Source organism: Papaver somniferum, chromosome 5, assembly GCF_003573695.1.
Source record: "Papaver somniferum cultivar HN1 chromosome 5, ASM357369v1, whole genome shotgun sequence".
Classification (NCBI taxonomy): Eukaryota; Viridiplantae; Streptophyta; class Magnoliopsida; order Ranunculales; family Papaveraceae; genus Papaver; species Papaver somniferum.
Genome location: NC_039362.1, coordinates 137586929 through 137603836, shown reverse-complemented (window position 1 = coordinate 137603836; position 16908 = coordinate 137586929). Strand labels below are relative to the sequence as shown.

The 16908-nt window shown below is 35.5% G+C and overlaps 1 protein-coding gene, 1 long non-coding RNA gene and 1 pseudogene across 2 annotated transcripts; 2 read left to right on the top strand and 1 right to left on the bottom strand.

Annotated features, from left to right (window-relative positions):
* The first annotated feature begins 543 nt into the window (after nt 1-543).
* Nucleotides 544-2049, top strand: LOC113279682 (protein PHOSPHATE STARVATION RESPONSE 3-like). Its single transcript, XM_026528356.1, has 3 exons — nt 544-584; nt 1589-1697; nt 1780-2049. Exons 1-3 carry the CDS (start codon nt 544-546, stop codon nt 2047-2049), a joined length of 420 nt encoding a protein of 139 aa, XP_026384141.1.
* A 6053-nt stretch (nt 2050-8102) lies between these two features.
* On the bottom strand, nt 8103-9235 carry LOC113279681 (annotated as a pseudogene).
* A 2270-nt stretch (nt 9236-11505) lies between these two features.
* On the top strand, nt 11506-12810 carry LOC113277859. The gene is made up of 3 exons (XR_003325177.1): nt 11506-12055; nt 12143-12244; nt 12356-12810. It is a non-coding gene; the product is annotated as an uncharacterized LOC113277859 (long non-coding RNA).
* Nucleotides 12811-16908: the final 4098 nt, after the last annotated feature.

The following is a 16908-nucleotide window of genomic DNA, read 5'->3' as shown; positions in this document are numbered from 1 at the left end:
GTTTATCTTTTTTTTATAATTCTTCCATAACAGGTTCAACTCATCCTTTATATCAGCCACTTCAATATCTTCTTCTTTTTTAGGTAGAAGTTTTCCGATCAGACTGTTGGACCACGTATTAGCAGCATTAGCTATGTTCCTAGAAGAACCTATGGCATTCCTGATGCTTCTTATGGTAGTATCTTTCATCTTTACAGTGATGTTTGTGAGGTTGCTCTGGTTGGTATTGTTATTATTGGACTCAGTTGGCAAAGCTCTAGACTCTTTCCTAGGGTTTGAGATTTTTTTTGATATGCGGATCAAAAGAGGCTTATTTCTCCTTTTATTTAGATGTAGAATGGATGAAGAGATTGAGCAAATATATTGTTTCATAAATATACTCAAAGAATATTTTAAGAAAGGAATGGGATAATTTCCGTTTAAAGTGTGCTGCATGTGATCCGAGAAAAGCTGAAATGACCATATTACTCGGTGACTTTTAGGCGGAAACAAGGAAATTTGGTAAATTTGAATTTCATTCATGGATCGGTTCAAGGAAGAAAAATGGTGTATCATGGTTCCAAAAAATTGGATAGAGGGACAAGGTTGACGATTCTCAAACTGAGATATACTCAATGTTGTAACTTCATAACTTTGCAATATAGCAGGATATGATATAGCCGTAAATGGCAATATAGCCGATTTTGACAATATAGTCATGAAAATGAGGACATAGCTTTGCACAAAGATCCAAAACTGGAAGGAATGCATTTCAAATATAGAGGAACTTGCAAAAGAATTAAAACTCCATCAATAGAATGTTCAAAAACTGAATAATAGGTAAAAAGAGACATAAAAGAGAGGGCTGAAGTAAATCAGCAATGGTGTTTACTCTATAAAAGAAAAGTTAAAAGGAAAAGCAAAAAGATATCATTTGATTAAATATAAAATCTAAAAAACAGTGTAGAAATCTTAGAAAAGAAAGATCGAGATTGAAATTATATGAAACAGAAGTATTCATGAAATTTTATGATGAAAAAAATTCATTGAGTCGACTCATTTTTCTCCGATTTGCAGAGCTGTCCCTTGCCAAGTTTCTTTATTAGTTACCGGTGCTAATTTATTTTTTCAGAAAAACATGTATTGTATGAATTTTGAACCTCGTCTGCTATTGAGAAATATCCTAATATTTAAGTTATGTTTATGTCCGACGCATATTTTTCTGGTGACTGGCTTAAATGGACTCGCAATGTCTAATGGGCGTAGGGATGTGCAAAAAAACCGGAACTGCGGATTTCATCCATATCTGTCCGTAAAATTACGGATAAAACCCAATCAACAAGAGCTATGGGCCTGACACGGGTGAGATTATCAAATCCGCACGTTTACACGGTTTGGTTACGGTTGTAATTTGCAATCCGCGGATTTACCCGCATCCGAACCCCTCTCTCTCACACACTATCATGAAGTTATTATTGTGTTTCTTTGAAGAGGTAAAGTCGTATGTCAAACTGACAACTCTGAAGCTTCTGCTCTAAGCGCCATCTTACTCTCCATAATCTGTATATGTTCACAAGGTGTAATTAATGTTAATACTCTCTGTTTAAAGGTCCGCATCTGAATTAGAAGCACTTAGAGTGCAGTGGGAGCTTCAAAAAAGCCTTCACGAGCAACTTGAGGCGTATTACTCCCTCCTCATATGCCTGCCTCCGTTATCCGTAGTGTTTTCAATTTTATTTTAACTTAAAGATGTATGTGTAATGATGATACTTGACATCTGTCTTGCGTCCATTTGACCAGTTTCAAAGGGAGTTGCAGCAACGAGCTAAAGAGAATGCACGACAGCTGCAAAAGTTGCTGGAGGAACAAAAGAAAGTGGGAGAAGCACTCATGCTTGCAAGCCAATCATCATTTTCTACAATAAATCCGGCAACCACTGATGGTCCCTCATCTTCTCGTCTAGATTTGGTTAAGGGTCAGTTAAATAACAGTGATGCATCATTGAGATTATCACCACCTTCTTCGAAGAAATCAAGGGTCGAACTAGGGACACCAACGCTTAGGTATTGATTGTGTCAGGGAAACGAGGAGGAGATAAACTTAATTCTTCTGAGCATATCACCTGCGGTAAATCCGCATCCGGTCCGTATCATCCGTTGATCCACGGGTGATTGGGCCGGTTACGGTTCAATTTTTCAAATCTGTAATTTTGACGGTTTAGTTGCGGGTGATCCCTAATCCGCAACCGTCCGTCCGTTGCACATTAGTGAATGGGCGACTCTCTCGGGGTTTATCCGACTTCTCATCTCATTGGGCTACATCAGTGCCCAACTATTATTGTTGGCAGCTTGGCAGTCCCTTTTGTGATTTCCTAATAATACTTTGATTCATAATGATTCAGTATCAAGATCAAAAGTAAATTAAATATAATTAGGTTCACGCATCCTTTTATCTACCACTTTTCTCTCGATTAGACATGCCGAATTCATTTTAGATTGATCGTGCTGTAGTCCTACATAAAACGAAGTGTCATGTAATGGACATGGAGCGTATAAAAAAATGTAATGGGCATGGATTTTATATGTACCTAGAGTATCACCGTAAACAGTTGAGACATTTGAAGACAGTAAGTGCTCGTCTCTCTCTATGGAGACTAGTTTGTCACCCGTGCTATGCACGGATTTGGTTCTTGCTTGTGAAATAATTTAATAAAACGGATAAAATTTCATAAAATATTACAGAAAACTAATAAAAGATCAATCAACACTCGAATAATTTAGAAGTTATGCTCGTCCAAACAGGGGCGGAGCCAGTCCATTGCAAGGGTGTACACTTACATCTCCTGCCCAGATGGTTCCAAAGCTTACTTAGGCCCAATAGGAAGTTTTTTTTATATATTTTAAGCCTAATTTTGCATTTTTGCACCCCTTAAAGAATTTTTTTTGCACCTCTATAACAAATTTTTTGGCTGCACCCTTATGTCCAATCTCTTTTCAGAATTCGATATTCCATAAGTTTTTGGAGCTATATTTTTGTTCCTTTTCTTTTTTTATGTACTTTTGCTCTTTTGGTCCACCAATCATTATATGCCTCTTTTGTGCGATACATGATAAAATCTCATTAAGAACCTTGATTTTTATACATTCTCCCATCTCAATCATGGCATATGATTTTGTTGGTGTTTTATTGTGATATAATTGATATCTAGCAACGGTTTTTTTCGATAGCTTCATAATCTTCTTTTGATTTTTCATTTTTCTACACAAACCAGAAAATAATATTTTACGTGCACACATATACCCCTTTGGTCCTGATGTAATTCCTAACAAATCATGGATGGATCAAATTATTATCATGGGTGATATAGTCATCAAATATATATATATATATATAGCTGTATGAAATTATGAATTGTGTTGGATAAAAATATAAAGAAAAAACATAAAAACTATTTTTTTCATCTCCTTTGTTACCAGTGGAGTTGAGAGACTGAGTAAAACATGCACCCAGAGTCAGCCCGTTGTCGAACGTTTCTTTGTACCTCGAAAAAAGATTTCTCTCCATTCATACATCAAATAGATAGTGCGTTATTTAAGAAATAAGAAAAATATCTTAATAACAACTTCTGTATCTATTGGGTTCTAACCCACAAACTTCTTGAAAGTAGAAAAATGAATAAAGGAGAAGTTTGTGATCGATTACTTGAGCAGCACCAGCCGCGAAATCTATAACTTCTTCGACAACACCCAACTTATCGAAGCTGATCTCACACTGAATGAGATTAAAAGTGTTGAACCTTACGACAATGTTAAGAGATATTACCTTTATTTTGGGAAAAGTGATAATTTCACCTTTTTTTTTGTTCTGTTTGGATTAATATTCGGTAGATTTTCCATGTTCCTTTTATTTTCCATGTTCCATTTATGTATTTTACATGTATTTAAATTTAATGTTATGTTAGTGTTTAGTAGCCATACGCGCATTTATACAACTTATCACTTAGTAACCAGGCAATGAGCATATCTAAATGATTGGAATTTATTGTCATTTGAGTCATCTAGAAAACTGGTGCCGAAATTGTAAGTGTAATCTTATCAATGGATTTCCGCTCTCTGGTACCCGTCAACTTGTGCTTCATACAATTGATTAAGATATTATTTCTCGTTGTTCAATACCGCTGGTGGTGCAAAATTTCACATTTATGTTCATGCATAGTTGTGCATGCATATAATTGATCTAGAACATCTAAATGACATGGATGCACAATTCGTTCATACAAAAATAATCCAGAATACTAATGGCACAAAAATTTATTTTTATAATGTAATACAGGAAAAACTTTGCAATTTCATTTTTTGCCGATTTAATTTATATATTTATATTGATGACGTAACTTGAGTTACAACTCCATGATGAATTCTTGTAGTATCAACTCACGCTTTAACAACACATATTTTATTTGAAAGTCATTAGGCTTTTCCAAAACCATATATTTAGCAGGAGTCGGTGACTGCTTCTTTGAAATCGTGGGTTCTATTTACTACATAGCGTCGTATAACGGTACAAATATGTAAATATTAATTATACAACTTGCTTGTGAAGGGCCTGCATTTAAGTAACCCCATCTTCGAGCCTGAGGACGTCTTTGGTAATCGAAATTATTTGAGTAACAATAATGTCCATATATCATTTTTTATTCTCAAACTCCATTGGAAAACTAATTTGACGAAGATAAACAAATAATTGGGACCAACATTTTAAAAGACAAATTTCTAGCCGTAGTTAGTTGTTAACCTGCTCCTGGATGGATCATCTAATTGAGTTTAATTTATTCATTCTTTTGAATTCGTACTAATAAGGTTGTTTTCCTTATTCATCTTCTCTTCACCATGTCATTCTCAATGGACCATATTTTTTAAGTGGTTCAATGAAAAAATTGACCATGTTTCTTTTAGCAAAAAGAATAGGGACACAAATAGTGAAAAAAGAAAGAGCATGGTTTCTACCTGCTAAAACAAAAACTGATAAGCCCAATTAGATTCCGAAAAAAACACGACGTAAAAATGCTCATTAAACAATGTCTGAAGCAATAATTCCCAAGTAAAAATATTTGTATACGGTGTTAAACTCTTAATCACTTTAATATATAACGACTGACGACTGGTTGATGGTCTGTGCTCAGGAAAAAAAAATAGTTAAGGCAAAAATGCATGAAAACCGTTAAGAGATGCTTACAACTACATAAAGGTCAGTTCAATTTGGTATGTGCGCACACACAGAAAAAAAATGAAAAGATTAAATTGACTTGATTTTTTAGTACCATATATATCGTAGGTATATCATACATCATTTTATCTTGTCAGATTCCATGTGGACGAATTTGCCATTTGGTTTGAAAAGGATTGAGTCAATAAGGAGAAAACTTTAAACCTTTTTCTTAAAAAGTTTACGAGATTTTTTCTTCACAAATTATGTACGTCCATTTTATATTTATAATGGCGCAACTAGGATATTTTTCTTTTCTTAAGCATATATATGGAAAAAATCAGGTTGGCTCTTTTTCTAAATGTAAAAGAACTCCAATCATGACCTCCTATTTCTATGATGAGCTTTCCTACGCAAACGCTTCCACCCCTTCAAAAGATAATGGCAATGCTATAAGATAGGTACAGAATAACACCTGTTCAAGGACACTTATAGAACATGCCATCTTTGGTTCGAATAAAAAGATGAATTTCATCCATATTACACCATCAAAGTTTTCAACTTGTGTCGATTCAATCAGTTCTCCCTCACCCTCTTCGTACATATAGTGTACCCCTGATTGATTGACAAAAATCAAGTTGTATTTGAAGCAAAAAGAACAAGGACACGGATAATGAAAAAAAATGGTTCCACCTGCTAAAAGAAAAACTTGTAAGCCCAATTAGATTTCTAAAAAAGACAACTCCAAGAGACAGAAAAAAAAATAGAGCCAACAAAATACCCCTTAAATCTTGCGGTTCAGTAATGGCTACTAACTCGTTCTTTTCACAAATGAGACTGCAAACCGCAAAAGAGAGAAACCTTTCGGATCACAAAGTTTTCCCACCATAAAGAAAAGAAAGCAAAACAAAAAACCAATAAAAACTTCTATAGCCAATAGAAAAAAGAACAAAAAAACCTGATGAGCTGCTTTCAAAAGAGAGAACATCATCCATCGAATACACTTTTTTCGATACCTGTAACACAAACGACAATCACATGCCAACGAAATTAACGTAAGCAGATCCAAAACAATAAAAGATTCAAAACTCGCCTAACCATCAATAAAGCACGCACAAATAAAATCTATCTGTAAAATTTACAGGTTATCATAACATTAAGAAGACTAATTATCATGTATCAAAACAAAAAAAGAGGATTGATTATCAGAAACAATTAACAACTTTATCACAGAACTAATAAGACTTGAAAGCAATTAAATTATTACCCGAGCTGTTTTTTGAAGACAAAAGCGGTACCAATCTACTACAGATGCAAGCAAACTCGAAGGTTCCTGCGAAAAAACACGTAAGAATCCATATAATAAAACCCTATTAAAGAAACCCTAATAAAAAATATGAAAAAAAGAAGCGGGGTCGACGGGAAATACTGAAATAGATTTAAAATTTATATGCAAGCTTATTAACGTCCGGGACAATAATTTTCAGAAATAATGTTAAATAATATCTAAACATATCTAGAATTTTAATATACTTACCTAAATATATTTGTTGTTGTCTTATTTTTATTAATTAAAACCGGTTATGAAAATATCATTTCTATAATTTTGGAAAAATTATATTAGAAGAAAATAAAAATATACTTACCTTAATATCATTTCTATATCATTTCTGAATTTTAATCTTAAATATTGTTAGTATTAAAATATTTTAAACGATTTTTTCAATATATTTTTGGTAATTTGTTATAATATTTTATGACAGTTAGCATTTAGGTAATATTTTTTCTGAAATTTCATTAGTTAAAAAATATATTGTAGAATCAAAAGATCCTTCTCAAATTCTATTGTTTGAAAATTAAAATGGTGGGGCGAGAATCAACCAGAAGTTCCGATTGACCACGTCGGTCGAAAAAACTCTGTTTTTATATAGAGAATTGTTGGTGTTGTTGTCATGGGCCTATAGCGTTATCAGCCCCTTCCGTATATTGATGCCAGTTTAGTTGAATTTTGAGATTTCAGGTTATTTAATGAAATTCCATCCCATGGTAGATTTTTTTTTCTTTTTCTTGTTACCATATTTAACGCTTAAAATATATATGTATGACATAAATACATGGGGAAGTAAGATAATGGATAAAGTTGAATTGACTGAAAAAATAGAATTACCATTACTAGAGGCTTTCGATTGTGAAATTTCTAGTATTATTGCGTCTGCTCAAAAGCTTTCTGGTCTCACTGCAAAAACCTGAGACCCGAAATACTTCCGTGACACTTCACAAGTGGTTTTCTCCAACATCCCATTTAACTAATTTGAAAGGATCTCTTCTATTATATTTTTGCAAAACGAAGATAAATAAAGATTTTCTTTGCTAAATAGAGATACACAATGAATTTTGACAGAAAACATATATAAATACTGAGTAAATTGATCCTTATGTATTAGGCAATGAGACTGGAAATATATCAATCCATTCAACATTTGATAGGAATGCATGCTAAGAGCAACCACAGTCATGAGACGGACCAAATACCAAAAGCCAGACTAAAAGCCAAAAAAATTTGGTATTCTGGGTGTTCAAGCGCAATGGGGGACGACCAAAATTTGGTGAAGCGTAACTTATACGAACGCTTGGTGCAGACGGAACTTATACTCACGTTTCTTGACCGAGCGTTCTTTAAAATATGCGTCTGAATGAAACGGAGTTATTACGTGCGCCTGATTGAGGCGTAGGTATAGTTCACGCCTAACATGGGACGGCGATGGGAAGTGCGTCTATTGGGACGGAGAAGTTATGTGCGTCTGATACATACGGAGATAGAAAATGCGTATGACTCGGGCGGACATAGAAGGTGCGTCTGGGTAGGGCGGATATGGAAGGTGCGTCTGTGTTGGGCGGACATAGAAAGTGCGTCTAGTTCAGGCGTAGATGGATTGTGCGTCTAGTTCAGGCGTAGATGCAATGGCAGAACCAGTCAAGTTTTTGAGCATGTTAAGCTCTACCAAAGCTGGAACTGTAGTCTTCAACACATTCCTCACTACTTCATCCTTGATAATTGCCTCGCAGACAACCGACTTACCACGTCCTTCAATCCAGTTTACAGCAGCTGGTTTCTTATCGGAACAAAAGTTCCCTACAAATGAATCCAAAGAAAAATCAAAAACCATAGATGCACAAAAAAAAGAGTGATACATCACCAAATTATAAGTAAAACTTTCCAAATAGATTACAGTCAAACACAATCTGGTAGGTATGACGGTGGTCACAGGATTCAGAAAGAGAACGAACCAGATATTCCGATAACATCCATGTCGGGAAAATCAGCTTGAAGAAAATCCAAAACGTTCTGAACACCTTTAGAAACCATGTTCATCCCCATTGCATCCCTGTGCTGCAGCTGAATCTCATGTATAGATTCTTGCCAGCAATAGCACACTGAACTTTTTGGAGTCCTCCAAATCTGCTAGATCTGTAAAATATTGACAATAAGATCAATTAGTACAAAAACCAAACAAGTGTCCACCCTTACCAAGCCAAAACAAATTGCCCCTTTGTAAAATTTTCATCTCAAACTTCATACGTCAAACCCTAAATCTCAAATTAACACAACTTTACCGTTGTAAAAGAATAGAATCTCAATTACGTACACAAATCTAACCACCGACAGATTCAAATCAAAATCAAATCAAAATTTTGCTAAATTGAGGTCATAATGAAAACGATAAATTTAACCCAAATAAAACGAAACTTCCGATCAAAATTAGCAAAAACGTGACACTCAACAAATTCACGGAACTGTACAAATCTCATAAAGGGGAAAAAAAAAACTTACTTGTTAAAAACGTGAGCCAAGGTATCGAAATTGTTAAGATCTTCCATAAAGAATTTGAGCTCAGAAGCTCTTTTTGCAGTTCCAAACCTAACAACAGGTGCTCTTGTCATAGCCTCTTTTTCTTATGTCTTTGTTATCAACGCTCATAATACATGCGCCTCACACAGTCGCACGTAATACATGCGCCCAAACCAGGCGTTTTTAATAACTGCGCCCCATTGGGACGTACATTCTAATTACGCCTGCTATGGGGCGTATGTTTTATCTCCGTATGGCCCGGCGGTGTTTATAAATACGCCTAATTCAAACGCTCTGTATACATCCGCCCCAATATCATACGTTCTTTATACATACGCCCGGTGTGAAGCGCCCACTATACTTCCGTCTCGATTCATACGCTCGTAATAACCCCGTCCCACTATTGATCATTTTAGTCTGGGTTGGCGACCACATTTGGTCATAAACCCTAATTCTCTGGACTAAATATGGCTTTACTCCTCACCACTGCGGCACTTTCTAAGACCAAATTTGGGTTTAGTACCCAAATTTGGTCGTGACTGTGGTTGCTCTAACAGTAGATTCACAAAAAAAATGTTAAATGTACTTCACAGCATTCAGTAGTAATTTGGTTCAGTGCATATTTCGAACCTCCGTAGTTTTAGAGTTTTTTTTTTTGGATCTTTGTTTCTTTATGGATCTTTTTTTATCTCTTCTGTTTCTCAATTTTCTTTCCTTCCTATTCAGTGTGTACGTATAACACGTACTCCCCTAAAAATAAAAACAGAATTATGATAAATCAAGATGAAGCTGGTATTAGAAAAACAAACATAATTAGAAGAAATATCATAGTGCTTGACATTTATGTGACGGACCGGAAAATTACGTCTGGCGCGCCAGGGCGCGTAGGGTATAACTTCCCCGATGTGCCATGATGAAGCTACGATCCGGGCCTCAAAGCTAGGTAAATGCACGTTGCCCTTGCAAGCATGCTCTTGGAGCATGATCAGCTAATTTAGCTTCTACACCGTTCCAACTTACCCTTGTTCTGCGAAGGGTTTATTAAGTAAACCAAAAACTTTCTTAAAACGGTAAAAACGGCCTTTTGAGGCCCTAAACGATGTAATTTGGCTAAAATTCCAAGACCGTGATACATAGGATCACGTTTTGATCGTTGGGCCGTTTCCAATCAATTTAGACCCCTCTTGAGCTAAATTACGACAATCAGGTTTTTAGCCTCCAAACAGGCTATTGCTTGCTCATCTGCATCAAATTGTTTCATCAAATTTGGCCACAATCATCTCCTGCATCGCATCACCGAGCTTAGATGATATGAGGGACCAATATGCCGCAATTATACACTCAATCCGTTTATAGTTATGTGTACAGAAAGCTCTACAACTACTATCACCTAAGTTAAATGTTAGACCTGGTTGATTGTACTGTAATTTCTGTGGCAGTTTCGTTTTTAAAAACCAAAAAAGTGTTTTTAATTTTTTTACCTAATTTCGTCCAATATTAAAAATTTACCCAAAATCAGCCAAACGTTTTTCAATTCTCAATCAAGTGTAACAGCCGACAATGGCAAGAGAAATCTTAAGATTTCTTTGAATTTGGCATCTAAAATTTCACCCTCTCAGTGAAAGTTCCAGGATTTTAATATATTAAATAAATATTTGGATTTCCATTCGCAGACGCAGAGAATTGAGGAGTGTTTATTTCTAAGCATTTTAGTATACTTTTTTTTTCTTTTTGACGAAAAGAGCAAATGAGATCAAAAAATGAAAACTCAGAAAGAATGAGCTTCAAAGATTGAGCTAACAAGGCCAACTCATACCAATTACTACATCCCAATTATAAATAAGAGTTGACAGAGAATAACCCTCAAATAATTTAATGTGCAAAGAATAATTGAAAAGCGTACACTTAATAGAGATTATAATTTGATTTGTACGCCTTTTTTCGCTCCAAATTGTCCACCAGATGGCAAAGGGTAATAAACCCCAAAGTTTCATAAATATATTTCTTCCTTTTTTATTCCTCCGTTCCCAAATAGTAGCTTTTAAGACTTCAGCAAAGTTCCAACTAAACTCAAAACTATATAGGAAATATCTCCAAGTCCAAACCATTTAAGTACGCTGTTTTAGATGCTCGTCAAATGATTAAATTTTGGTAGGGAAGTTGAACAACTTTTTTTTTTCTTTTTTCTTTTTTATATTCCATTTTTTTTGTTTTGGTCAATCAACAATTTCAATTTATTCAAATCAAAATGTGATTACATGATCGCTTACAAGAATAACAAAAACATCAAAATACAAGATAAATAAGAATCCTAATACAAATGAAGATATCAATTACAAGTACATCGTGAAGAGAAAGAGCTATATACCGTAAAGATACCCAATTTTTATAAATATAAATGTAATAGGGAAGGATGATGGTATAATCCAGATTTTTTTTTTTTAAGCAAAGATACACCGAAACTTACAGAACATCAGTTGGTCCGTCCCTAAAGTCGCCACACAGGGCAGGTAGGAGCCAAACCGGTGGCCAAGCCATTTGGGTTACATTGTTCTTACCCCATTGGGATAACTCATGAGAAGCCCCGTTACAAGTGCGATTAGCAAATTAAACGAAATAGATTGGAAACTACAAATTAGGGATTTGATATCCTAAAACATGGAATGTGTTCTTAGATCTCCCAAAAAAATCTTTCTATTTATCTTCTCTATTACTTCTGCGGCATCAGCTTCGATTATAATTCGATCCATCTTCATCTACTTCGCAAATCTTAAGGCATCTCTAATCCCACATATCTCCGTTTCTTCTGCAGAACAACAAATCAAGTTCTTCGAAACTGCGTAGATAAATTGATGAGTAGGATCTCTTATTAAGAAACCCAATCTCCCAATTTGTGAATTAAGATTTCAAGCACCATCTGTATTAATCTTCAACCAATTTCTAAGTGGACACATCCAAGGAGAGGGAGTTGATTGATTTTGTGATATTCATACGATTCGGCTGATGATAGAGCTTTTAAAGGTATTCAACATCATAGACTTATCTCTTGATATTATAGCTAACGGTTCTTCCTGTTTATCATTGTGAATGCTATTTCGGTTTGTCCAGTTGGACCATATTACACAGGAAATCAAAGGAAATTGATCCGCTCTTGAAGATTGGTCTTGATAAGGATACAAATGCAACCAGAATTTCGTCCACTGTATTAAGGTAAAGTCTTGAAATTGAATGCTCTGAATGTTTATAAGTTTCCACACCTTTGTTAATTTTTACATGTGACTAAAGCATGCATTATTGATTCCGTCTTCAATTTGCATTTAGGGAAAATGTATTCAGATATATGAATTCTTTTGTGAAGAATTTCATTCACTGGTAGTGCCCCTTTTAGAGTCTTCCATACAAAAAGTTGGATTCTTACAGGCACATTCAGTTCCCAAATTGCACTCCATAAATCAGATTCAGAATCATCCCCACTCACACTTAAGGTGGTATATGCAGACTTTATAATAAAGACTCCATCTTTAGTTGGAGTCCAAATTCTTCTGTCTATAGAAGATTCAGAGCTAAGAGGGATTTTTTGAATCATCTCTTTTGAAGATTGGTCAAAAACATCACTTAATTTTGCGGTATCCCATGTTCTTGTGTCATGATTAATAAGATCACTTACTTTTAAGTTCTTATCAGGAATTGAGTTTGCTTTTGGTGTTGCAACTCCTTTCCAGGTATCCAATTATCACACCATGGGTTATAAAATTTCCTTCCCCCACTACCCATGAGATAAATGGTTTTATTTTGTTCATTGTGTTATGTAGACATTTCCATACCCAAGAAGCCTTATCAGGATAATAAGAGTTATGATCCGGAATCGATTCCGACCATTTAATCTGATTTTCTTCTTCTTCAATAAGAGATACTCCTATAAGAAAGAAGTATTTTCCCAAAATCTTGTAAATCTAAATGAACCCGGATTTCCCGAATCCTCTGGATTGAATATGGATTCTAAAAAATCTTATATATTCCATTTACTCGTAGAAAGAAAGCAAATAAATCATCAATCAGAAAAAGGGAAATGATGATAATTTTAGTAATGGAATTGGGGGTGTCTAAGAGGTGCTCCAGCCACCCCCAAATTACATTTTTTTTTCATGTATATGTTTGGAAAAAGAAATTAATACCCCTAGAAATTTAAAATTCAGCCCATACTCCATAGTATGTTTATAGCCCACCTAGACTCTAAATCCTACTTCCGACGTAACTACACTATGGACGATAAATGACATTTCAATTAGAGTACTAGACTTGCTGATCAATTCGACTTTTCGATAAATGACACCCGTATTGTAACACATAATAAAGAAAGGTATCATGTGCCACAATCACGATGGACGCGAGTTATCCTATTGTGTAAATAAACCAGTTAACTCAATGGAAAGGAATAAGTGCTACCTAACTCTACCGGGATCGTTGTTTCCTTCAAGAGGTTTTGGCCAACTTTGAGATGCATATGGGGATGCCGTTTCCAATGTAGTCGTTGATTAGGGGTTGAGTTTTCCAAGTACAACCAAAAGTCCCCTTGGGCCTTTGATATCAATGTTAGAAATGTGCTAGGAGCAGGCCCAGGTTCTATACTACCGCGAAATGTAGAAAATTGTGAAATCTTGCCATTACAAGGAAGGTTGTTTTTAGGAATAATTAAATCTTTCTAGGCATACGAAACAATAGTCCAATCATGGGTGACCTTATAAGGGGTACCATATGGATAGTTCAATTACCTATATGCACTTAATACAAAAATCTAAAATCAGTTTTCTAAAAAATCAAAATCAGTTTCCCTTAACATCTCTTCTTCTTCCTCCTCTAGCCGAACTCTTCCCCTCCCGCCAAAAAAAAAAAGTTCATCACCGTGATTAATTATCGATTTATAAAAATTTGATCGTGGATTAAATTCAACCACATAATGACTCGTACAAAGAAAAGCAGGGACTAGGCAAACCAAATTGTCTTCTAATCCATCAATTGAAAAAGAAGAACCAATTGAAGATGAAGGTGTAGAAACTGAAAATCAACCACCAATTGAACCAGAAATTGAACCAACTGCATCTCCAACTCCGGATATGAGGATAAGAAAGTAAGTTTTACAAACCCAATCTCCTATTTGGTGTTTTTTATCGATTAAATGACGGTTACGTTGTTGGGTTCGGCTCAAAATTGAGTTGCAATTTCAGCCGAACTGTTCTTAATAAAAGCTTCCTGTAAGTGTATACGAACAGTTCGGCATGAAATTTCAAGCCGAACCTAGTCACAGATAAAGATGCATAGGGGGTTCGGCGTATTCGATAATCGTAATATGTGCCAAACCTAGCACATTTACGAGGTTCGGCTATTACGATATTCACATTATGTGCCAAACCAATACAAAATTCTTACCCCAACAATTATCAGGAATATAAATGATCAGGTTCGACTTGTATAATACTTATGTAAATAGCCGAATCATGTACTACCAAAAGGTTCGGCGCTTACGATTTTCTCAATATGAGCCGAACCTCACATAATTTTTCTTCCAGATCACACAGGATTAGGTTCGGCTCATTATGACATTTTTAAACAAGCCGAACTAGTTGGTTCAGCTTATAATAATAACACTTTCAGCTTGCTGAACTGTTCATTAGTTGTCAATATCCAGGTGGGTTCGGCTGATATATTAAGCCGAACATATTCCAGACTCGCTGAACCTTAGTGAAAAACACAAAATTTTTATGATTTTAAGCTACAAAAGTGAGATTAAACATAAGATAGAAGTGTACCCTCCTCATCCATTCAATCAAATACAAGCTTTTTTCTCATTTTCCCCTTCTCCTTCTCCAAAAAAATGTAACTTTTTTTTTCTTACTCAAAAATTATCATTTACACAAATTTATGACTAAATAATCTTAAAACTAATCACTGATCACTAATCAGAATTATTTTAACTAATCATTAGTATTAACACTAATCATAAAAGGATAGATTTGCCATTAGAAAAAATTGGTTAAGGGGGCTTCTGATTTTGTTATTTCACATCCTTTCTTGTCTTTACTAGGCATGCCTAATAAGGTTCATGTATGCCTAAAAACAGACTTCTCCATTACAAGTTGTTTTCCCAAGGAGAGAACTTCAACCAGAGCTGTAATGCCTATGGGGATACACCCTGCGGATGATGTCTTTAGAACCTGGGTTTCCCTTTGAAGCTCCACCAGTGTCCCGACTGATTCCACTCAACAAAAGCAAATTAAAGCTAAATACCAAAGCATTTCAAGAATAATACAAACTTCAAAAGAAAATTTTAATAGAAGATTATGGAAAACATATACCTTCTCCAACCTGATCTGAAGAACTTTCCCTAGCCAACGTCTCTATTACCGCGACGTAACCTGTGTATTGCGATCTTAGTATATCCAAACGGCCTATTGTATTAGCTCCTTTGGGTCAAAGTAATGAAGTTCAGTTCTCAGAGTCAGCGATCAGCTGAACATCCGCATCCTGGTAATAAATATTAGCATTACCAGTGTCAGCGTGATTTCCAACATCTTGAATGTGATGACCCTTCATCTTATGTTCAAATAATTTCCTATCATCATCGGAACACTTGACCACCTTGAGATTATTTTTCCACGGATCGAATAACCGAAGACAGCTCCCATCAAACCAATACAATAAAACCCCGTCAAAAGCACTCAATATCCGAGTAGGAGGTGAAGCCGTGCCGTCTAAGCAACAACAACAGAATTTCGCTGGTGAGAGCCAAGAAGACGTACAGACATCGATTGTTTCCTTGATCCATACTTGCTTGATTATATCCTTCAACACATACAAGTGAATCTTACAACAACAACAACAGCACAAAGGACTATTGCTCTGCTGCTGAAGATGATTAACATGATGGCCATTGGTTAATAATAACTTCTCGAAAACCACCACACAAGGAGATCCTTTGATCACTATAAGATGATCAACTACTTGCATCCTCTCAGCTGTAGTCGTTGAGGCACATTCAGCTGGGATGTGAACAAACTAAAACTTCTCATCATGGAGGTCAAACAATAGCAACATCTCCCTCGTCTCATCACCATCATCCACTCCTCTAGTAAATATCCTCCAAAAAAGAAAACTACCCACGAAGATAGCACATCTAGAAAAACGCATCCCCATCCCACTTGAAGCAGCACCTGCTACAAGTGGGTTACTATCTGTTTTTCTCCATGAACAAGTTCCTAGAGTATAGACCATGCCCTTAAACAACTCTCCCCTGTCACTACCATGACCATGCTTGGAATTAAAAAGAACTGCAACCACCTTGGTTAATTGAAGACTAATTAGTTATTTCCTAAACTTAGCCGTGATATTTTAGGAAAGGGGTTTCCTAAAACGGCTAGAATTCTTGGTGGCCAAGTTTGTAACCTATATAAATAGGTAATTAGGCCTTGTAGGATTTGTATTGTGTAGAAAACGATTAAGAGATCGGTGAGAGATTTCTTATATAGCTTTTAGGGCTAAAGTTAGGGTTTCGTGGTGAGAGCATATTGGTGAGGAACAAGAAACAAGGTTATCGTCTCGGGTAATTGTTACGGTGTAACCAAGGGTTTGCTGGAATTCACACGACGTTGTAATAGTTTTTCTTCATAGTGGATTTGAGTTGGTGCGGCTCAAAGTGGACGTAGACAATATATACAAGTTGTATGTATTGGTCGAACCACTATAAATCTTGTGTCTTGTGAGTTGATTTATATTTCTCGTATTATTATAGTTGCTTGTGCTTGGTTTACTTATTATTCATCATAATATCTCAAGATCCGTTATTTCGCGGTTGTCAGTGATTCCATAAGAAAATCCTG